Source organism: Takifugu flavidus, chromosome 20 (genome assembly GCF_003711565.1).
Source record: "Takifugu flavidus isolate HTHZ2018 chromosome 20, ASM371156v2, whole genome shotgun sequence".
Classification (NCBI taxonomy): Eukaryota; Metazoa; Chordata; class Actinopteri; order Tetraodontiformes; family Tetraodontidae; genus Takifugu; species Takifugu flavidus.
The window spans coordinates 11,772,484-11,797,285 of NC_079539.1; the positions used below are offsets into that span (position 1 = coordinate 11,772,484).

Genomic DNA, 24,802 nt, shown 5'->3' on the forward strand with positions numbered 1-24,802 from the left:
TCGAATTTCGAAAAGCCCCAGTGCAATTTGTTATTTCCATCTTCTGATACACAGATTTACAATTATTAGGTCTGTGTGTGTGTGTGTGTGTGTGTGTGTGTGTAGGGTGAGATAAGAGCCACATCAATTTCACAGTGAAAGCCTGTGAAAGGCTGCGGTCTTACTTCTGGAGTTTGGCCATCAATTTCTCCTTTTAATCATCATTTTATCCTTTATTCATGCCTCTTTAAACTGATAAATATTTGTTTACCAGATTTTTTAAGCTGAAATTCCTGAACCATTTTTTTGTATTGTCAGTCTTCCTATAGAACCTAAATACGCCCCCTTCCCCCAGGTATCACTGATCTTTGTTCCCCTGAACCTGCCTGTGCTCCACAGTCGGACCCAGTGTTGTCTCATCTGTGGTGCTGCTGGAAGCAAACTGGTCATCCTTGGAGGAATTCTGAGGGAACCAGTGGTTTGTCCAGTCCACCCAGCTGTGACCCTCTACTGGTTTCCCCTAAAAGAACAGTCAGTTGCTGGATTGAAAGGACTGTTTGACAGGTCTTGTGTGTGTATCCTACAGTAGAGCAAATTTGGTTTCTGGTTTGGTGACACACATTGAGTCCATACGCTCACTGTATATACGGCCACAGGAAACGCGCGTATATTCCCGCTGTAATTAGTGGTCAATTACAGCGCTGTGACTTCACTGGCAGTCTGACTCTTTGATGGTGTGGCTGCTGGCAGAGACCAGACACCATCTTGAATTCATTTACAGCCTTTAGTGTAAACACACCGCAGAACCAAACTGACTCGGGCTGCACCCCCATTTTTCCCTCCTTGTTGTTTCATTTTTCTATAATTAACAACTTCACATTTTGTTTTCATGGAGATGCAACTTTGTTCATCACCTAATCTGTGGATTTCTAGGAACCCAGCCTCTCCCTCACCGTTATTCCCTTCATTATTTACCCTCCTACTGTACAAGGCCAACATCCCAACTGAACTGGTTTGACCCAGAGGTGACTTCAAAAATCAGGACACAGTTGTTGAGCAGCATGCCGTGTTGCCGCGGTGACTGAGGCTGAACACAAGATGAACTGTTAACTGGGTTATTACTGAGAAAAGCTGTAAATAATAAATAGGCAGTCTGCTGTCTGAGAGAGGAAAACACGGGAAGTCAGAAATCACCTTTACTCCATCCCTCCCTCAGTCCGTCCTCTGTACGTTAGTGCGCATATTAAAACAAACATACGCACACGTAAATTATAAAAATTCACAACCGCGCGCACTTGTGTCACACCTCTGCCTAGCTGTCTTTCCCTTTTTTCATGGACCCCCACAGGGTTTTCTGTCTGAGTAACATGAACCCCCTTTAGTCACAGGTGCAACATGCTGAAACACACATACACACACACACACTCTCCCCCGTGGAGTTGAGGCTTCCTGTGGCTTGATTAGAGTGAAGACAAGTGGACTGTATGTGTTTATGTGTGTGTGTGCGCGCTTGCACATGTATGCGTACGTGTGTGTGCGTGACTGTAAGTGAGTTGAAGAAAGTGTTGTGGTCCTTGAAAGTCACTGTGAGTGGGAAGGACACACTTTGGTATATTAGGCAAGTACTTATTCCTTCTTTGCTCTTGTCTATCACATGTAATGATCATGGTGATATTTTCTCTTTAAATTAAGATCATTTTCAGTCCTTCCGCTGTTTTTCTCTTTCATTACTTTCTTTATTCATTTCTTCCTCTTTCTTAATCCCTCCATTTCCCAGTACTGGATCATATGGAGTCAATTAGGATGTGTTTGTGTGTTTGCATGTGTGTGTGTGTGTGTGTGTGCGTGCGTGCGTGTGTGTGTGTGTGTACATCTGCTTCACATTAGTGCAATTGCAGGTTGGTAGAATAAAGGGCTCGGCTCAGAGGTGGTGGGTGGGATTTCCTTCCGCTTTTTCACACACACACACATACACACACACACACGCATACAGACACACATGCACACACACACACACACACACACACGCCACCATGTGTTTTAAATCAGGAGCATAATTAACCTTCAGAGGATTCCGAGGCCGTGGCTCAGATCTCCACTATAAAAATACATCTAAAAAACAGCCCCCCTCTCGCCCCCAAATACGTTTGATCCCTCCATAGCACGTTTGATTTCCTTTCCCACGTGCGCCTCCAGATTAGCTCAGAGTGGTGTGGCACGAGTGGTCAGTGGGCATGTGTCACGCCTCTACAGGTGGAGAGAAGAGAGGGACGAGATAGATACATGCTAATCTGAGCTTTTTAATACTAAACGCGTTGGCGCATTGATTCAGACTCTCACAGAAATGTATGTGTTCACCCTTTGTGTGCACGTGTGAATCAGTGTGGTGTTAAACTGTTTGTGTGAAGGTGTGTTGGGATGAGATTTAAGTGAAACCAGCCGATGAGAAATGAAGGAGGACAGAGGACAGCCAGGAGGAGGGAGAGAGGGAAAAAGCAAAAAAAAAAACTGGACAGGCACAGGTGCAGCTGCCTGTGTGTATGTGTGTGCACGTTAGTGTGTGTGTGTGCATGCACATGTGTGTGTGTACATGCACATGTGTACATGTGTGTCTGTCAAGAGGTTTCGTGACTGCTCCTTTGAGTGTTCGCATTCCAGCACATCTGCTTCGGATGAAGCGTGGTCTGTGTGTGTGTGTGTGTGTGTGTGTGTGTGTGTGTGTGTGTGTGTGTGTGTGTGTGTGTGTGTGTGTGGCTCCCACAGCGCTGTGCAACCTGTATGTGTGTGTGTGCAATGAGAGAGTGAAACCAAGACAGCAACATTGCTGATTGGTCATACGGCCACTCTTTATTTTACACGAGCGTTCTCTTAAATGTGCTTGTTTTGGGCACCTTATGGACTTTGGATCCAGGCTCCTTCCATAATTAGATACCTCGTATGTGAGCTCTTCGGTCCCGATGGCTCAGCTGTGGTCCAGCCTGTTGACTTTCTTAGCGAGCAGTTTGTCAAAGATGTCCCATCCCAGATGCTCTTGAAGCTCTGGGTTTGAGGCGTGGTTGGGTTGCACCACTGCCAGGTATCTCCTCAGTCCGCCCTCACCGTCTGCTGACAGGTGGCTTTTTTCCTGGGAATAGTTTAGGAAGGCCATGTAGGAAAGCCATGCATCAACATGTCCTCAGCCCAGATTCAACAGAGGTGAGACCTTTTCTCGGTGAGGTAGCTAAAGAGAAGAGAGGCAGCAGTCGCAGGAGCAGAGGAGAATCATGGGAATAGTTCTACACCATGCTAACATTTGTAGCCCAAAGTTGCAAAGCAGTTGCCACAATGATTCATATTTAATGGTACATGAGTTTGCTGACTAAAGACAGCCAATTACACAAGAGTAACACCCGGCGGAGGAACCCAGGCTCTCTGGAGGGTCAATCACACTTTATAACACGATGGCTCTCCATTGCATTTTCGCCATCCCACACCAGAAGCAGTCCGGTGTTTTCCATTTAAGTGGAAGTTCAAGAGTCCTTCAGAGGGAATTTCAGAGGGATGTTGTCTGGAATGACCTGCTTGATCTCAGTGCTAAAGCTCAAACATAGAATTGACTCATGAAGCCTAAATGTTGAGTGTCATTAACGGACATCAAATAAGCTGCCGGACATCAGGAAAGGCTTTGCATGTCATTGACCCAAAGGCTACAGTGCACATCTGGATGCAAGAGGTTCATGATGAATCATCACAATTTGATGACCTGCATGGGATGGAAGTGGAGCTGGAATGTGAATCTGGAAAAATTTAGTAAGGCAAAAAAGTGTTGAAGAAGAACAGGAAGAGGAGGAAGAGGAGCTCCTCCTTTTTTCGTGTTCTGCTCATTCTCATCGTTCCTGGTGTCCTTCAGAAGTTGAGCTTGAACACATGCTCGCCACATTTGGAGACAAAAAGCAACAAACACTAAACAACTACAAAAAGGGTCCCTTTATTCTCCGCTGCTCCATCTTTCTTTTGTTTGTTTCGTGTGTTTTACTTCCTGTAGAACAGAACCCAGCAGCGCTGTCACTGCTGCCAAATATTATTCCGATTACTCCCATAATCTATTCCTGTCCTATTGGTCTCCGTTCCTAAGAGTTCTTTGTGTTTTGATTCCAGATGTTTGTGGGTTTCTTTAGTGTTTATTACAGTATCACCTTTGGTGCAGGTCAGACGATTACAGCAGCTTTGGGTCCGATTGGTTTTGCCTGTAACTCCATGAGGAATACGTTCTGACTGGAATGTGTCTTTGTTTTCCTGTCTCCTCGCTCCAGGCGGGGCAGGCAGAGACTTTGATGAAATCTCTGATCTTCTCGGAACTTGTGTGCTGCCTGTCTTCAGACATAACCTCAATTGGATTTTTCTCCCATCTTTTTCTACCAAGAAGGGATGTTTCCATCCCGACATGCTTGCAGATGATCAGTGAGGTTCATGCTGCGATGCATTAAACCATGAATGTGAAGGTTCCTGTATGCAGTGTCCTGAGCAGGGGGGACGCAAAGGACACGTCTCAAAATATAAATTTCTTCATCAGGCGGTTCACAGGTTTCTGGTTCCCCTGTGTCAAAGGAATCACACCAGTATCAGGAGTGGCTCAGACTGAACCGTGATCTACTTCACTAACTGTGGGAATATTGATACTAGTCTGTCTGTGTGTGTGTGTGTGTGTGTGTGTGTGTGTGTGTGTGTGTGTGTGCGTGTGGTGTGTGTGTGTGTGTGTGTGTCTGTGTGTGTGTTATGTCTCTCTGCATTCCTCAGACTTGGACACACTCTGCACCTGTTTCTGTCTGTAACACAATCACAACAATGCACAAATCACAGAGCTTCATCAGCAGCTTAAATCAAAGTCCATGAAAAGTTCTGGACTGGACTTTTTCACCAGCAGCTCCTCGAGTCTGAAGCTATTTGTTTCCTCACAAGACTTTGGTCAATAAATGTGGTTTTATCATCAGCAAACGATGTTGTCACAAGGGAGGAGGAGAGGAAGTTTGAGGGGAGGTTACTCTGGCTCTAATGACATCTCCAGATACTGTGTGTGTGTGTGGTGTGTGGTGGTGTGTGGTGTGTGTGTGTGGGAAAGGGACCAGCCTTATAGCACCTTACATCCGTGTATTCTTTTTTTAAATTCTGTGTGTGTGTGTGTGTGTGTGAGTTTGCATGCATGTGTGTGACTTTTGTTTGTAGAATTTTCACGATTCACTGCGAAATTGTTGCGTTTATTTTACCACCTGGTCGTTGAAATGATCAGTCCCAATACCCACAGTTTGTGTGTGTGTGTGTGTGTGTGTGTGTGTGGTGTGTGTGTGGTGTGTGGTGTGTGTGGTGTGTGTGTGTGTGTGTGTGTGTGTGTAGCTCAGTTCTGCTAGGATAAGGTGCCACAACACCTTTGGAGCAATGCTGAGGTTCCGTTGAGCAAGGTACCAATCCCTCAACTCCAGCACCCCCCCCCCCCCCCTTCCCATGACAAAGCAATCAAAACAATATCCAAATGAAAATAATTCATAATAAATACAGTCCCAATTTAATATGTGAGTTTATGACAAATAACATTATATGGAGAGATTAAAATCTGTTTTTTAAATATAATTAAATAGATACATGTATAATATACAATGTGCCCACTTTCTAATTGAGAATTACAAAATTCAGCTGTAAATAATAAAATATGATCATTTTAGCCATTCCACACACCACATACAGAATATCAGAGCATCTTTTTTAGGAATTATTAAGATTTCAGGCTTATTTCATAACCATACACACAGGAATGATGCATGACGTTGTTGTATTTATTAAATGAACAGTCCTTTCCTCACAGGAGAGCATGCTAATGCTAAAGATCTGCTTTTGCAGTTTGGCTGCTTTAGTTTTACCTGCTGTAGGCACACATCGAGTAATAATTCAAAGTGAGCTGAATTAAGAGGGAACTGAAAGCTTCAGTTAAAATAATGAGCACTTTTGGGGTGTTTATGTTTTACAAAAAGTGTTTTAGGCTGTTTCCTGTTTCTAATCATCTCTCACATGGAACGATGGAAGTAGATGATATTTGGGATTTTTTCCCATTTTTCTTAGTTTCCTCACATCTGTGTTCTAGCCATATGCAAATAATCTTGAGTTAACAAAGTAATCCATGTCTGCTGTAGAGGATCGAGCTAGATTAGGTGGAGCTGTGGTGCACGTTTCTCATTTTCATGTCAGTTATTTGGGGGGGCAAGAGGAGCGTTTTCAACAGCTGTTGAGGGGCTTGCGTCATGCGGTGCGTGTACGCGTCATGGCTGACTGTTCGCACGCTATGCACACACACACACACACACACACACACACACACACACATTCACTCTCAGAGGCATACTGTGGGGACCCCCGGTTGAAGCCATGACCAAACACAGGCATTGTGATCTCATGCAGCCGCTGTGCTGCTGAGGAACAATGTGGCTTGTTCTGAATGCTGACAGGCTGCCGTCGCGCCTGAATCCTCATCTTTAGCTGCATATTTGCTGCACGACTGATGTAGCTTCAATGAGCAGCTCACAACTCGGCCCATGTTACGCCCTGTTTAGCATTTTTAACACGTGATAACTTGAAAAATAACATGAAAATGGAATTATTTTAAGAGTTTATCTATAGTAAAGAAAATGGCTGATGACTGAAAAGTGTGCTCTGCTTTTCCAAATTGTGTAAGATGCCATATTTCTGTGCTGAGATGGACAGACGTGTGACCTGCTCTGTCCTGTTATCTTTGTTCCAGGTTTATGCACCGTCTGCCAGCACAGCCGACTATAACAGAGACTCACCAGGCTATCCTTCCTCCAAACCCCCCAGCTCTGGTTTCCCAAGCTCGTTCTTCATGCCAGGTACACTACCTCTCTCTCGCTCTCTCTAGTATCAGCATACAAAACAGTGAAATCATATTTTTTGTTGTTTTTCTAGTTTGTAGTAGACATTGTTCCAAGCAGTGAGATGACGATGTCCCGACATAGATCCCAACCCTCCAAGAAAGGAGAAACATGTAGAAACGAATAATAATTTTACATAGATAATATAATAAACAAAGACATTTCAAATGACCCCAAAGTGTCCCCCAAAGAGTTCATATCAATTGGTAGTATATTTTATGCTATGTTTAATCCTAAATAAGGTCATTTCTTTACCAGTTTGGGCCTTATAAATGCAGACTCCTACAGCTTCTTCCAGTAAACAAAGTGTATATGTTGAAAGATTAGCTTTGCAGGTGTGACCCACACTTTCCATTAGCCTGAGACGGGATTCTCTCATTGGGTCTGATTTATTTCATGTACATTTGCAAACAAAACTGCCAGACACCAACCATGTTAAACCAGGAGAACAGAGGCAGCTTCTGAAATCAGGTTACTGCTTCGAGGGGGTCAGATCCAACTAAACGTAGACGCACTGAGTGGGTTTGTAAAGTTGCACCGAGATGAAACTGAAGCATGACCTTTCCCTCTGGATGTCTCCCTGTCAGATGGCCACCACAGCGGCGATCCCTGGAGCAGCAGTAGTAGCAGTATGAGCCAGCAGGGTTACCATGGCAGCATGCTTGGTGGTGGGAACTCGGGCCACGGCCCCTCCCAGAGCTCCTCCTACTGTGGGATTCACCCTCACGACAGATTGGTGAGCAGAAGCATAACACAAGGGTGACGACGGTGGTGCGTTCAGGGACCAAGTACAATAGTGCAATATTTGACTGACAGCAGCAGTGCTCAGCTAATTAGCTAACCCTTTTCCATGTTCAATTGTCTACTTAGAGGACCAAACAGTGGCGGAGGGGATTAAATATTTAGATGTTCAAGCCCAGATCGTAGTAGTGGCAATTTATGAAAGTTAAAAGTGAAACTATTAGTTTACTCTGTTATGGAAATGTTGAGTCATTGCAGAGACACATGCGTGTCTTCCTGTGCTAATACAGTGATTAACCACACTAAAGCTGTGCGTCAGTGGTGACTGGAAGGTGTAGAATTTAAACCCTTGTAAAGGCAATTATATAAGCAACAAACAGCTGCAAAGTCTGTTGGACTTCCAAAAGGATTTGACAATAAATGACACTTTGATAATTGTTAGCAAATGTGAAGCTGTGAATCTTTTAGTCAGCCTAGAATCTTCCAGCCTCATAAAAGTGAGTGATCAGCAAATAAAAGAGCGTATATGTCAGTCTAAACTGTTGTATCTTTGCAGAGCTACCCCTCACACTCGTCTGCAGATATCAGCTCCAGCCTTCCACCAATGTCCAGCTTCCACCGAGCAGGTGGCAGTGGGGGCGGGGCAAATCACTACAGCACCGCCTCCTGCACAGCTGCCACCAATGGCACAGACAGCATCATGGGTAAGACACGCGCTGCTCATCACGAGGGTTGACGGCCCCCGTCTTCAAGAGAGCTTTATTGCTGACTGTGATTGCTTTGCCAGACGCTAACCGCATTAGCTGCTAACGTTAGCATTGAGCTCTGAGGCCGTAGCATGACACAGCTGCAGTGGGATGCACTTACTGATCTGAAGTCAGATGTGGGTTTAATTAATAGGGAGGCTTTTTACACTTCTCAGAGCTGTGACTTCAGACTGCAGACATGGACTTGGCTCAGCGTTGCTACTTGACTGATGACTTGGACTTGACTCTGAGTTACTTGACCTTCAGCTCAACTGAAACTTGACTTTCTTCAAATCAAAATCCGCAAAGTGTCAAACGTGGCAGGTTGCCATTGAGACTCAACTCGTGACTTCCTATCAGAGCTCTGCTTCCTCGTATCTCAAGCTCGTTTTGATAAACCTTCCATTGCTGATTTTTACTCCAAAGCTTGTTGGGATTCAGGATTGTTTAACTGTTGAAATGATGGATTTTTCCATCACAGAGCAACAGCTGTGGTTCTCATGTTGCTTTAGTAGAATCCAAATAGCTAAGACAGGAACACTAAATGCTTGTAAAACCAAATTATCAATCCTTTCCATTCTGAGAGCAACACGCGCTCTGCCATGATTACACTCAGATGATTTAAACCACTGAAAAATGACAGTTTACACTCAAGGGAAAAGGCTCAAGATTTGGTTGAATGACATATCCCACATTCCACAACAGTATCAAACACATGCCGGCAAGGGAACACGACTGTAAACACACTATGAAATTAATAGAAAACACAGCACAGATTATTTCGATAAATTTAAGTAACACTGGAAAGCCAAAAAACTGACACGTGTTTGTTCGAGCTGATTTTGCACTTGTAAACAAGTGAGTGTTCCTTGCTGTGGATCCATGTCAGTCATGACTGAGAGCAGAAGCAGCCGCCTGTTCAAGCCGAAAAAACAGTAATGGTTGCTAGGCACCTACTATTTTAATCAGGTCCATCGCTCCAGATTAGTTTTGTTTTAAATCTTGTCTGTCACAGCACAGATATGGTAATTTGGTCCGTTTTATGCGAGAGGTAACAAGTTCTCTGATTTCTTGTGCACCAACAGCTGTTGAATGTTGTATATGCACAAAATGTATGGACATTGTGTAATTTGGACGCGGGATAAAGTAAAGGAAGCATAGGGCACCGGCAAACGCACGTAAATCAGTTTCATCTCATGAATGCGCTCCTCCTCAGTGGCTGTAAGCTCTCATTTATGAAAAAGATTTTCTCCTGCACATGTTGTAAATTATGCATCGACTGTGTGTGTGTGTTTGTGTGTGTGTGTGTGTGTGTGTGTGTTGGTAACAGTAATCCCTTGGATGGTTTACTAGGCCAGTGGTATGGCGTGAGTGAGACATGAGGCTTTAACCCCAAAACATATGCTGCTTCCTGTCTCTCTCCCTTTGTCTCTCTGTCTCTCCCTGTCTTACTCCCTCTCTCTCCCTTTCTCTCTCTCTCTCTCTTTCACACACAGCTTAAAGACGTCCACTCCTGCCAAATTCTCTAATGGATTCATTTGCCATGAAAACATGTGTTTTTGCTGTGCATCCTAACTTGTGTGTGCGAGCGTAAACTTTCCATCTGGGTTCAACCATTGGAGATGAGCTGTGAGCAGTGTGTGTGTGTGGGTGTGTGGGCGCTCATCTGGACCAGTGAGGTCACTTCCTTCCTGTCCAGCCTGCGTGCTCTGTAAGTGTGTGAAACAGATCTGGTAAACCTGAAGGCCAGAGTGAGTTCCTGCACAGACACTAACACATCCTGGCGCGCGCTGACAGCCAGTGAAAAGAGGACTAAACGCAGATGAATGTGGACGGCTGTTGAGCCCTCGCCCTCGCCGCCGTTCACAGCAACATTTGACTGGTGTCAGTAATGATGTCATGAGTGGAATTCCCAATGCACATTCATCCGTCATCACTTTGAGTGTCCGAGAAAATAATTTACATCCTTTTGAAAAGTGCGATACGAGCAGATCTGTGATCACGAGCCACCGGTTTGTTCAGCATCGGTTCGTCCAGGTCTGAAAATTCAAATAAAAGCTGTAAAGGAGCTGAATACTGCGTGGATTCATGGACTGAGAAAAGCTTAAAGATGGATCCTTTAAAACCTGCCTAGCTTGAAGAGGCGGTAGTGAAGTATTTATTCATAAAAATTCATTCTCTTGTCCGTTAAGTATGTGTTTCTGTGTGTGCGCGTGTGTGTGTCCCACAGCTAACCGTGCACAGAGCTCGGCAGCCAGCAGCTCTCAGACAGGAGACGCCCTGGGCAAAGCACTCGCATCCGTAAGTGCACGTGCACACATGCACACGGACCTGTTGGGTGTTTCACCGGTGTAATAGCGACCCTACGCGGCGGCCTGACTTGTGCTCTTTGCTTGTTTCTCCGTAGATCTACTCTCCGGACCACACGAACAACAGCTTCTCCTCCAACCCCTCTACCCCAGTGGGCTCCCCACCCTCCCTCACAGGTAGACTCACCCTCCAAACCTCCGCATCATCAGCTCTGGACTGGGTCACAGCCAAGCAGACAGCCATAAGAGGAGAATTTTAAACTTGCTGATATTGTTGTTTTCACAAGTTTGTCTCCCCATGACCTCAAAAGGGATAAGGCAGTCAGGAAAAGGACAAGTAAACTCGTGTCTTGGTGGCACGGAAAGTTGAGAGCAGGGATTTCACGGATGTCTTAAAGACGCTGTGGTTGTTTCCAGTTCCATCATATTCCAGTATTGACTCAGGTTCATTTGTGATGTGACTAAAAACAGATTTTAACAGACTTCAGACTTTTAATGCCTTTATGTCACATTAAAGGACTTGTTTCCATGACTTACAGCTCTGGGAAGTGAAAGGCAACGGACAGGAGATAAAGCAGGTTATATGTAGTAACCTAAATTAGTGTGTTTTTAATAGAATTTTATTCTGAAAGGGTGTATATGACCTTCTTCTTTCTGCTGCTTCTCTTCTTCCTTCCAGCTACCCCCCTTTTGAAAAGCCCTCTTCTCCTTAAAGTGAAAAATGACTTTCCTAATAATAATTGTGTCAGATTTGTCTGTAATTGCCGCTGCTGTGCATACACATCGGGTATTTTCTGTGCCGCGCCCACTGACTGATAGCTTTAATTACAAAAACTACTTCGACATATTGTTCACAAACCTACCGGCTCTGCAAACATGAGCTCCCTCCCTGCTTCCTCCTCCTCCTCCTCCTCATTATAGCTGCCTGGGATATTGCCTGCTAAACCATAGCCTAATTGGTGTTTATCATTATGTCAGAGTTACTCCACTTTTTACAAATTAGAAATGAAGCTATTAAAGGCAAACTACATGCAAATTGATATCCAAGGCTAATTCTACAAGGGTGTTTTACACTGTCGGACTTGGAATAATTTGCCCCACCATTTAATATACACATTTATTTGTATTTGCACATGAATGTACCCAGGTGATTATTCATTAATTAGCATATGGAAATGGGCATGTAATATGAATAAAGAAGAACAGAGAGTAAAGCGTGTCAGACAAAATAGCAAGACACTTAAAAGAGGGAAGCAGAAGCTAATAAGATGAGATCAGACTTATAGCGAGAGACTGGGGCTTAGGGCAGCTGAGGCCCCAGGAAAGGAAGAGAGAGGGCCCATGGACGGTGGAAGGGACGCAGAGAAAGGACAACAGTCGTGACCAGTGCCCTGATGACAAATCTTTGTAGTTTTCCAGACTGTGATGTCCTGTTGGGTGGAGGCAAGGCTCCGAATCAACATCTAAAATTCAATTTACTTTAGAATTATTATACTGACTGAGACTGCCGGGGTTCAACCCCTTTAATAAATCCCATGTGATCCCTGTCATCAGTGCACGTCTGCACTCGCTGGTGAGCTGCTACATCTGGAAGGTGCAATCGTACTTTCAGCTGTGGGTTCTCGCAGAATATGAAGCCGAATTCAAGCTTAGGTTCTCGCTAGGATCACAGTGAGCCGAAGAGAAAGACTGAGTTCCAAGGAATGACATCAGCACTTCCCTGCAGTAGTCAGCATTACGGCACAGCTGTACATTTTGCTTATAGGAGGCCAGAAAATGAGGTGAAACATCAACTTTGACAGCTGGACTCTGCAAACATGCTTTTGTACTTTGTCCTGGCTAATACACCTTGATTCCTGCCATTGTTCAAACATTTCTTTCAGTCACTACTTCTTCCCCTCTGCAGCTGAACAGAAGTGATGTAATTATTAAACGGTCCGTCCCAAGTTCGTTTCCATCACAGTCACATTGTTCCAGGGAAACAAACCAGCTCAGCTCAGAATTAAAGGCCGTGAGAGGCGTCCGTGTACCTGAAGGCATCACTCACAGCCTCCTATTCACGCACGCGAGTCTCCGTCTGTCCTCCCTCTACCAGTTAATGAGTCCTGTCGATCCAGCTAGAACCCTTCAGAGCAGTGGACAACACAAAGCAAAGGAGAGCAGAGACACAAAGCCTGTTTATTCTGCAGAGGGCCCATGCTAATCAGCCACTTTTCAAAAACAAAGCAGAAAAATTAGCATTTCTGTTATGAGATATGAGTTGGTTTGTTTTGTCTCTCTCTCCCTCGTACATATATAAATGCAGACCGGCTTCTTTTTTTGTGCTCTCATCACAGATTTCCACCTATTGTCTCAGTTCAACATGTTCCTCCCAGCATGCATCACTGAGGCAAGAGCCCCTGAGCTCAGACTCTGACAGAATGTTGCTAACCTTGTGGCTCTAACTGTAAAGTTCTCCCAGCAGCCTTCAGGTGTCCACCTCTCCTCTTCATTGCTCTGTCTCCTCTCCTAGCTGCCAGTTCAGCTGTCTGGTCCAGGAATGGCGGACAGGGAGCGTCGTCACCGAACTACGAGGCCCCGCTGCACTCTCTGGTTAGCATTAATGACTTATGCTGTATGTCCCTAAACCAGCAGAGGTTTCTCACACAGCTGGGATCTTTTTGTTCAACTGGATTTTTTTCTTAGCCATTCTGCGACTGTTGAGCTTATGGGGCTGACTGAATGTAACCTGAAACGTGTTCTCGCTGTTTCAGGAATATCTCATGAGTCGGATCCTTTCATGTGATTTTTTATAGTTTCCAGACAGCATTTGCACTCAGGACTTATTTTATTCTAAATATTAAGCCATGTTTTTTACATTATTATTTCAGTCAGTTCTGAATTTACAGAAATATATCAGGATATCACAGGCTGTGTTCAGAGGCAGCTGCAAAGTCAGGCACAAAAATCAGATGAATTAATGGGCTGACTCATGAAAGTTAGCTTCTAGTCATCTCTGACTGCGTTGTTCCGCAGCCGAGTCGTATCGAGGATCGTCTGGAGCGTTTGGACGACGCCATCCACGTGCTGAGGAGCCATGCGGTGGGACCGTCCACAGGAATGACAAGCGGGCACGGTGACATGCACAACCTCATCGGGGCCGCACATACGCACAATGGAGCCATGGGTGCTCTGGGGAGCGGGTACGGGACTGGACTGCTGTCAGCCAGCAGACACTCGCTCATGGTAGGAGCTCCACCACTCTGTGTGTGTGTGTGTGTGTGTTTGTGTGTGTGTGTGTGTGTGTGTGAATTTGGGTGATGCATTATAGCGATGAAAGTCCTCACAACGATAGAAGTACCTGAGTGCTTGTGTGGTGTTAAGGCAGTGGCACACAAGTTTTATATGGCTTAATTAATTCTGTTTTACCTTAATCTATATTTATGTAAATGAAAGTAATTAAGAAAATAAGTAACTGAAACATGCTTCACGGATTTTATTACATGTAGTATTTTTTTTTCACTTTCGTATTACGAATCCATATCGTCAACCTTTGACTTATTATCACACAAAGATTTTTTGTTTTTCTAGCCATTTTTTCACTCAATTCTTGTGAACGGTAGCCTGTGCTAAATGCTGCATTTTTAAAACAAAAATGTAATTTTTTTTCTAGAAAACAGGCACATTTTGACCAAAATCTACCTACTAGAACATGTCGATCATGATAACAAGGTTAACTTTGACTTCAGTCCTGACCTGAAGAAAAAACTACATAAAAAATACATGAAAATCTGCTCAGCAGCACAAGAAATGGAGGCATTTGGCTCTTTGAAGATATGAATATGAAGGAGCTGGATACCATCTTAAACAGAAAGGTCGGGCGATCCGTGTTCCTGCCAGCATTCAAAGATGCTTCTCAGACTAAGTTTTGCAGCCCAGTCGTGCCACTGGTGGTTGAATGGCAGAAATAAGAGAAGCATTTTACTTTCCGACCAGCAGCTGACAATTATTAAAAATAATTGATAACTCATATGTCTGTCACGTGGTTGAAATGGCTCATGGAATCAGAAGTGCAGAGCATCAAAGAAGGAAACAGAAAGGTTCAATAAAGAACAGTAGCATTTTCCATATTCAATTTACACCTTTTACTTACAACATGAGGGTTTAAAAAGCTGCGTGACATGTGAGATAGAGAGAGAAATGAAGAGAGGAGGGAAAGCATTATAAAAGCAATGGAAACACACACACACACACACACATACATTCAGGGAGACAAGAGAGATGTGTCAGTGGCTGAACCGCACCAGCAACTCAGCATCAACCATCAGGTCCGTGAAGAACAGTTGACATCAGATGTCATGAACACAACAGCCTGTAGGGGGCTCTACCATGGGGTTAAGCTCCCACCCCCACAAGCCCCCTCTCTGGTCTTAATTAAAGTATTTACTTTGAAGTGTTGTTTTCTAAATGGAGAGCACCTGTGGTAGAGTGTGTCTCTGTGTGTGTGTGTGTGTGGTGTGTGTGTGTGTGTGTTGGCTCCCACAGAGATTATCTTCTTCTCACGCATATCTGTCCAGCTGTCTCTCTCTCCCTCGCTCTCACTCTCTCTCCCTCCCTCTCTCTCTCTCTCTTTCCTGTTTGTATGTATTTTTGTTGTCCTTCCTGCATTCTGACTGAAAAAAAATCAGGAACCATTCTGTAGAACCTCTAGCCGGCCTCCCTTTATTTAGCAGTAGTTTAGTATTTTTCCTCTAACCTGCTCACAAAATTCTTCCAGGTTCCTTCCAAAGTCTGAAATATCCCAACTGTTTAACATTTTCAACTGTTTATTATTATTAGCCATTTATTATTAGGTTTAAATGTCAACAACATTTATCTATACATCTAAAATCTGTAGATAATGAGCTTAGTTTAGCCTCTTTCGGTGATCTAAATCATCCAGTATTAAACTCTGATCCCACCCTTCTATAAGAATCTACCTCTAGGAAAATGTCTCCAGTTCTATAGTAATCCTGTGTGTTATGTCTGTAGATTAGCCTGTTTTAGAGTGGCGCGTTGCCCTGAGTGGAGGTGTGTGCTACGCTGTCTGAGGGCTCCTCTGGTGGAGGCAGCAGGCAGCTGTTAGCAGCAAACGGGTGGTGATCAACCTCCTGTGCACTACCTGCTCATGGAAACATGTCAGACAGCCTCAGAAACATGTCAGACAGCCTCTGTTGAAGTCTGGCAGCAAAAGAAAGAGAGGAAATGTTTAGAGCAGAGCTTCATCCTTCCACACAACTCAAATTTATATGCTGATAATATATAATAGGCACAGTTCACCACTGCGGTTTTTGCATAAAAGGATTCAATTCATGTTCTAAACATCCTTCTTTGGTAAAATTAGATCACAAATATCAACAGGAAAACGAGAGAACTGCAAAAATGTGTTTGTCACATCTCCAAGTGGCAGGTTCACAGGTGTGTGAACCACTGTTGGCCACATTCTTCAGAGACCACAAATGAGGACCTCAGCTTGAGTTTACAGTAAACTTCCCCGCTGTCGGCTCCCGTCGCACAAATGTTGAGACGGTTCAAATTAAATTTGACAAACAGCCAGATGCCAAATATGCCGAACACAACCCGCTCAATCTTTCCTCCTCCGTGGCTGAAGTGAGCGTGAGGAGGTCGAACCCACAATGTCATGAGAACAAGCGTCCTGTTGTAACAACGCTGGGACTCCCTCAGGCAGAACAATGATAGAATCTGGACAAATGAGGCCAATGGGAGCATCTTACAGTTGCACCATCAAATATTATGGGTAGAAAATGAATTTAAAGCACATTTAGAAGAAAAAGTTACAGTTATTTACATAGAGGAGAGCAAGATGGGACATTTTTACACTGTAGGTAGGGGTTAGTTTTCACAAGGAGCTTCAACGGGAATTAACTTTGTTACTGATGATGTAATTCCACCGGTCAGTTTTTAGACCATTAACTGCATGCAGGCCTGCAGAGACGTATCAAGAGAATGTAACATAATCTCTGCTTCAGTTTTCATACAGAAATACATCTTTTACAAATAGAACTCAGTTAATTAACTAATTGATGCTACCAATTAATATTTATAACATAACATGTTGTTTTTGTGGAATAAAATGTTAAAGTCCTAAATGAAATCAACATCCAGGCTGTTTCTTCCACACTCGTCTTTCACTCTGTTCCTCCTTCATCTCCGTCTCTGTCTAGATGTTTATGTTGACACATCATATATTTCTTTACATATGCGCTCTGTCTGCTGCCGTGTTTGTAAGCTCTGTTTGGTAATGATGCACATTTTATGGCATGTTTACTTCCTATGTTCCGCTCACACACACACACACACACACACACACACACACGCACAGCTGTATGTAGTTTGGCAGTGTTAGGCAGAGACGCCTGCAGGCTGAGGTCATAACTCTGGGAAAACAGGTGGTTCGCTATTGCAGGAGAGAGAGAAGCCGAGAGAGATGAAAAAGCATCGCTAGCATCTGTAGTATGATCTGACATTAAGAAAGTCCGACTGTTGGTGCTCATCATTAGCCTCCTCGACAGTGTTCCAGTATCAACATTGCGACGCTCCAGTGTCTGTCTCCGACGGTGCCTTCAGGTCACCCTGGTTTTTTCAGCATCTATGAGAAACGGGGAGGTTTACGCAGAGAGTTTCCACTAATATTTAAGCCACTAAATGAAATGGATTATAACCTGTGTTATTTAAATTCACATTCATAGATGTTATTACACTCAATGGTCCTTTATTTATCTGAGCTCATAGAAATTTATAGAACTGGATCAAAAAAGCAGCAGCAGCCTGGAGTAGAAACATACAGCCTATGTTTATCTCCAGTAGCTGTGTAATGGGTGTATTTGGGGTGAAAACAAACCACCACCACTGGACATTTGTGTGCAGTCATGTGGTCATGAAGATAATTAGATAAATAAAGTTTAATGAGCCTGATAATTGGCTACTGGAGTTCCAGACGAAATACTAACGCAGAGTCAAAAAAAATTTCACTGTTTCTCTGGAAAACATAAATATTCTCTCTGTTATTGTAACAGTATTAAGATGGTTTTAAGAGGTTGTGGATTGGAAATGACACAAATGTTAAACATACACATTTGGAATAAAACATTAAAGCAATATATGTGGAATATACGATATCAATGAGCAAGACAGACAGACAGAAAGGCAGGCAGGCAGGCAGGCAGACAGACAGACAGACAGACAGACAGACAGACAGACAGACAGACAGACAGACAGACAGACAGATGTTACTTCAGCACCACGGACAGCACCATGGATTTATTACCACACAATGACTGTGTGAAGGGTGTGTGTGTGTGTGTGTGTAAGAGAGAGCACAAGAGAGAGAGAGAGAGAGAGAGAGTGTGTGTGTGTGTGTGTGTAGGTGATCTTTATCAAGTATTCGGTTTCTACAGAGAGACTTTGCACCATTTTGTGTTTAGAGAATCGACTGAATTCAGGCAACAAAATTGATGACATTCTCATTGGGATTCTAATGAAGACATCAATGTCATTGCGGGACGCTTACACTCTAAATTAGTTTGTTTAAGGTGTGTAGGTGCTCTCAGGACTGTTTCTACTGACTGCAGGGGGAAAGCAGTATTTTCCGCTGGACTTTTTGCCTTTTCTGTGCACGACTATCAATCACTCACTCATGCTTGGTCTTAAATTACCGCTCTTCATTTCTTTCTGAGTTTCTTTTTATCCTCTTTATTTTTATTTTACTTTTCATGGCCTTGTGTAGCCTTTGTTCAACAGCTTAGTTTCCCTGCAGGCGTGAGGGGCCGTTAACCTAATTTCTCCCTCTGAAGAACAGTATCCTCTAACTGGAAAAGTCCCAGCAAAATGTGCCACATTTTTTTAAGGTAAAACAAAGAAAAAAATTTTAGTTTGAAATTCTCCCCATCTAGCGTCACTATATTGTATTGTATTGCGACAAAGCAACAACAGATCTTATCACATAATCAGGCAGGATTCTGTGAACAGTTTTTCATTAGCATCAATTATCTTAGTGTGAGCTCATCAAAATGTGGAGTTTCTGACATGTTGTGATCTTCCCTCCTAAAAGCTTTCTCGGATTTTGCATTCCAGGACCCTCCAGCACCTGCGGTGTATTTAAACCTAAATCAAGGAAGCATGGATTTTCCCAAAATCCATAGGTGATTGTGTAACGCTCAGAGATCTGAGCATCCCTGAAAGCACCACTGGTTAAATCAGACTTAACCAGCAGCGCTCTTTTTCCAGCAGGTTTAATTTAGGTGTTAATGCTAACAAAAAAAACAACATATTGGACTTTTGATAAAAGTGAAACCCAGACAGTCAACTGGTACTGCCAGTCGGCTGTCCTGAACCCAGCTGAGTGGGCATGGCAACGTTGTTGTCTCAGCTCAAATGTGCCACATTCATTTATTTGTAATTTATTTATAATTTTTCTCCTCCATCTGTCTCATCTTCCTCTCCTCGATGAACCAAATGAAGGAAGAGGGAAGGAAGACTTGTGAAAATATAAAAGCTCTCCATTAAAAATGTACACCGCCCTCTCTGTCTCCCTCTCTGCTGACATTTTACATTTGGGAATCCAGCCGGTGATGAAAGGCAGGCAACGGAAAGAAAGAGAAAGAGAGGAGGCAAATAATGAATAAAGGAGCGAGCAGACGTGTGGATGGATAGACAAGAGGACAGAGACACAAGCATGCACGCAGCGAAGCCGGGCGACATTTTGTGATATTTGTAGGGAGCGAGGGGGGAGTTTGGAATGTGGTGGCCAAGACCTCACTGTCAGCCAGCTGGAATAACAGGAGAAGGGAGGGGAGGTGGATTTTCACAACAACTTTATTTACACTTTGGCTTCAAGACAACATGAGAAAAACAGGCCAGGGATGTTTCTTCTGACACACTTTTACTTGTCGTTTATAAGTAGTCACATTAAACTTGGAGTTACACCTTTCCTTTCAAGTAATAACAGCAAAAATCCTTTAAAACAACAAGCACGGATGACCTGCAGATAGTTCGCAATAACCAGCTTGATCCCGGTGGGTGGGGCTAAACCATTTCTAACCGTTTAGTTTCTCCCAGCCTCAGGTGTCCTTATTTTTCTACCAAAGGAGGAGGGGAGTTAGGAAAAGTGAGCAGGCCGCTCCTGATCACTGAGAGAGGTTAGCAGTTAGCGGCTGTCAGCTGTTGTTGCATCGTGGATAATGTAGGCGGAAGGTTTGGACAAGGACAAAGAACACACGTGTGGTTCTGCTGCAGTCATTTTCATTTTTTAACACTTTCACTGCCAATAAATCTGCTCTGGTCTGTATGTTAATGCAAATAGCAGCTTAGATAAGATGCTTTTCTGTGAACAACTATTGCTGTGTTGAGGAATCCTGAAGCCCCAGAGACACTAAAATAATACATTAAATAATACATAAAATAATACATATTCTTTATTATCATCTGTTACTAAAATGCATCGAGCAACTGTCTCACTGATGTGTTCAAATTAGAAAAAAGACGATTGTGAACCGCGGGACGCCATGATAAAGCTGGCATTTTACACAAACACACACACACACACACACACACACACACACACACACACACAGAACCCATCTAGTGCCAAAACAGTGAGTCCCTGCTGGAAGCTGCTCACTGCTCTGGGAATTAGAAATCCCACAATTAAACATATGGGCATTAAGATAATTGTCAGTTGTGTTGTTGCGTGCATGTGTATATGTGTGTGATGTGTGTCAGACAGATGGATGGAATAAAGCAAAACACACCGACGTGCACACTTTTGCATTTGCAGTGTTTTGCTCAACACACAAGAAGAGAAAGACTAGTCTGCAGTTTTATTTAGTTTTTTTTAACGTAGAATCTGCGTGTCAGAGACTATTTTACGGAGCTGGTGTGTATGCGCGCGTCTGTGTGCGTGCGTGTGTGTAGGTGTGTATTTCTACTCCTAATAAAGGCAGAGGTTGCCCTCCACAGGTCAGATACAGAACTACATCTGTAAAAATAAAAACCGTGCATGCCCGCGTGCTCTGTGCTGTCCTTAATTCGGTTGTTTAAACGTTAAAAATATGTTTCTTTTTTCCTTGCAGGTGGGCTCTCACAGAGAAGACAGTCTGCGTGCTGGACACTCCATGGCGGGTCAGGTGTCCGTATCCCAGCTGCCTGTCCAGTCCGCCACCTCGCCAGACCTCAGCCAGCCCGACCCCTACCGGGGTAAGATTACCTTTTAGTCTCAATATACTTGACATTTCTACTCACTAATGAAGCCTTTGGACTTAAATGTGTCACGATAAAAAGACGTTTATACATACATTACATACATAATACATACATAGATAATTTTGACTACTGGACCTGCCACGGATGGACAAATGCTGTTAACATCCCATTATTATTATTATTATTATTATATTATTATTATTATTATTATTATTATTATTATTATTATTATTATTATTTGCATTTAAATTATGTTGAGTGATCAAAAAAATATTTAAAAAACAAAAATATATGAAAAATAGAAAAATTACCACTCAAATATAACACAAAAAATGAAATACAAAAATTGAGATAAGACAGCAGGTACAGGTGCTAAAGATGTCACAGCAGGATCAAAAAGCAAAGTTGTGGGGAGGTTTCAGGCGAGCGCAGCAGGCGGATATACGGACCTCAGCTGGCAGGCCTCAACTTTACCGCCCGAGCTCAACGAGTGAGTGTGTGTGATATGAATATGGAGGAGGAAGAGTGTATATGAGAACACTGTGGAGCAAATTAGCCCTGAGCCTGCTTTTAGAGGCTGAAAATGAGTGAGCTGGCAGCAGAGTTCAGCTCAAGGCAGACAGAGCCAAGTGTGTAATGAGGTGAGAGGGAGGCACACACACACACACACACACACACATGCAGACAGAGTTTAGGGTGTCTAGAGGCTGTAAGTAAAGGGCATCAAAATGTTTTTGGCAGCTAAAGAACTCAGTAGCAGCGTGGTGTCCTCTCATTACTTTGAAATTTTAAACTAGTTAAATAAAATCAATAGATTTCTGATTTTATGTTACTGATTCTATTCACATTTCCACATTAATGTGGTCTTTTTGATGAGATTTAGAAATTTAATTCACATTTGTAATTGATTTGACAGGTGATCCGTGTTGTTTTTATTCACGAGTTGCTGAAATCAGCGTAATGTACATATTTTAAGTCAAGTCTAAATGGTGCAGCATGTAGTGTGAGCAGGAAATCAACCATCACCACAGCAGCCACGATCCAGATGTGCCCTCTTTTTACCCCTGAACTCATTCTGACGTCTTCAGTGTCTGTGTTTGCCCACCCGGGTTCCTTCAGTCACAAGCACAAAGTCTCTTTTCACAGTTTCGCAATCTTTTAAAGTGAAACTGTTTATGTGCAAAACTGCGCTTGTATGGCTGCACGCACAAACCAAACACACGCCGTCACTCAAAGCTGCATACAAAATGCCCTCAGTCGAGCAGACGGGGATTCAAAATGGCCGACGGCCGGACGAGCGCGCGCTAGCTCGTGTGTGGGACCCGAGGAGAGTGTTTTCTGTTGACTGAGATGTTGGCAGCATCCCAATGACAGATCCATACAGACGTCAAATAAAGCCTGCACTGTTCTGGGGGAAGCAGGCAGACAGAGGCTGCATGGCTGCACCAGGACTCTCCCAGGCCGCCATCTTGAAGCCCAAATCTGTGCCTGTGCATCGTGACTGAGGATTATAAGAATGAGAATTATTTCAGGAAATTATTTAGGATCCTAGAATAGTTTTAAGGTTCCGGGAACATTTAATTATGTTGAGCAGATAATTCTATTATTAGGGAATCTAAGGTTTATTAACTTCCACTTGTGAGACAGGTTTGTCTTTGAGTTAAAATTATTACTTGAAAAACCAAATAAACACTTAAATGAAAGCAAATCAAAAAAATCTTCTGTACACGTGTAGGTAAATAAAATTGCTTTTATAAAATATCTTTTTAAATATTTGAAGGATTGTTTTTTTTTATCAAACTGCAGTCTCCAGTAATGGTATCAAACAACTAATTAATTATTATAAAATCAAGAATATAAATAATATTGAGAAAACCCGAGCCTATAATCCTATAAAAAAAAACTATAAACGATAGAAAACATCATAGCATAAATACCTTTTAAGGGTGGGATTTGCTGTTTTAAGATATTTTTTATTATATCTAACCTGATGCAATTTGTTTTTTTATATATTATATATATTTGTTTGTTTGTTTTTTGTTTGTTTTTTTATGTAGAAGTCTCATGCATCAGCTCTAATGGCCTCTCCTCTCCCCCTCTATTACCCTGCAGCTCTGTCTGGGGGCCTTCAAGGCCAGAGCACCTCCTCCGTCAGCTCAGACATCAAGTCTGAGGATGAGGGGGATGAAAACCTGCTGCAGGACTCGAAGCCCATGGAGCCAAAGAAGGAGGACCCGGACAGCAAAGACCTCAAAGCTATTGATAGGTCAAGATCTAGGTAACCCCCCTCAGACGCTCACTCTCATCAAAACTCTAAGTTGGGCTCAAAACATCAGCACGCTCAGAGGCCTCCCTTGTCCAAGTGTCACCAACGACCAAATAACTTGTAGAGCTTCCATATTTCTTCTTTTTATGGTATAAAACAGATGATTTGTGGAAGTGTTGCATCATCAGGAGTAGAGAGAAAAGGCTCGTATTAAAACAGGAAGTAATGTTACCTGTGTTATAAATGCAGCTTTGAAACTCAGCAGCTGTAAACAGATGTTTTTATTTTCTCTTGCCTTTGTGGCATTGAAACACTTTCATTAATTACGTACAGAGTTCATTTTTCCCCCATCATAACACAGATTAGTACTTTATCCTGAAACAAACTGCTCATGTCAAACAAAATTGGTCTCAAAATGACACAAGGAAGGACTTTAAGCTGTGAGTGTTCTGGAAACCAGCCTCTGGACTTTGATGAAGTGACCAAGTGTGATGAGAAGCAGCTAAATACATCAGCTCCTACAGAGACTTCCGGTCCAGCAGGAACCTCTCCCTGCCCTCAGCTGAGCCAAAGGTTCCTGCTGGACCGGCGGTCTGGCCTGTTCCTCCCTTAGTCTCTCCTGGGTCTTGTGCCTGGTTTTAGCTGTTTCTCACACAAGAGAGTAGAGCCAACAGTCCACATTCTCAAATATGTGTTCCCTCACACTGAGAGCTGGGAAGTCAGCACTGGAGCAATAATCCACCAACAACTTGGATTCATGCAAATTCAGGCAAAAGAATTCAGAACGCGATCAAATTTGCTTTACAGTGTTGATTTCCCTTCACGGATTTTTCAGCTGGAGGAAGGTAAAATCTGAAACATTTGGAATCCAACCGGTGGCGGTTAACTAATGATGATGATGATGATGATGATGATGATCTTATTGTGTGTTGTGTGTGAATGTTTGTAATGTCTTGTGTTTCACAAACTAAAGTTTTATACAGCATGATAGAATATTAAACATGTTCAGATTGGATATTTTTTTAACATTTAACCTGAGAAAATGGCAGACCAAAGCAAAACATTATCATTTAGTGTGTGTTTTCACACACACCTGCAGCAGCATACAAGCATATTTGGAGCAGTGTAGCAGAACGTCTTTCCTGCCTTTAGAAGTGGTTGTGGGGATCTTTTCTCCTCCACCTCATGCAACAGACTTGTTATCAGGTTCTGCTGCAGGTTGAAACCAGCTTCTACTCATGGCGGAACGTGATGAGCTTTGGTTCTCACGTGCCCATCTTCCTCTTCTCATTTCTCCCACCACGCTCTCCCTCATTGTTGCTCTTCCCTGCCATCGGTCACCATAGCAACAATGATGATGAGGACCTGTCTCCTGAGCAGAAGATGGAACGGGAGCGAGAGCGGCGGATGGCCAACAATGCTCGGGAGCGACTGCGTGTGCGAGACATCAATGAGGCATTCAAGGAGCTGGGCAGGATGTGTCAGATGCACCTGAAGAGTGACAAACCTCAGACTAAGTTGCTGATCCTGCATCAGGCCGTGGCTGTCATCCTGAGTCTGGAGCAACAGGTCCGAGGTCAGTGTCACAGGAAGTGTGGTGTTATTCGA

General features: G+C 43.3%; 1 protein-coding gene across 18 annotated transcripts in view; it reads left to right on the forward strand.

The window, feature by feature from the left end:
• LOC130516790 (transcription factor 4-like) overlaps positions 1-24,802 on the forward strand; it is a 128,606-nt gene that overhangs the window by 99,164 nt on the left and 4,640 nt on the right. For 12 of the 18 annotated variants that reach the window (XM_057018033.1, XM_057018036.1, XM_057018035.1 and 9 more), the window contains 10 exons: positions 6,746-6,851; positions 7,481-7,629; positions 8,191-8,338; positions 10,611-10,681; positions 10,788-10,866; positions 13,202-13,281; positions 13,705-13,914; positions 20,799-20,922; positions 23,041-23,206; positions 24,541-24,770. In XM_057018033.1, the coding sequence (XP_056874013.1) occupies positions 6,746-6,851; positions 7,481-7,629; positions 8,191-8,338; positions 10,611-10,681; positions 10,788-10,866; positions 13,202-13,281; positions 13,705-13,914; positions 20,799-20,922; positions 23,041-23,206; positions 24,541-24,770 (1,363 nt within the window). The remainder of the gene's footprint in view (positions 1-6,745; positions 6,852-7,480; positions 7,630-8,190; positions 8,339-10,610; positions 10,682-10,787; positions 10,867-13,201; positions 13,282-13,704; positions 13,915-20,798; positions 20,923-23,040; positions 23,207-24,540; positions 24,771-24,802) is intronic. The other 6 variants (XM_057018034.1, XM_057018038.1, XM_057018051.1 and 3 more) reach the window with 1 other exon arrangement.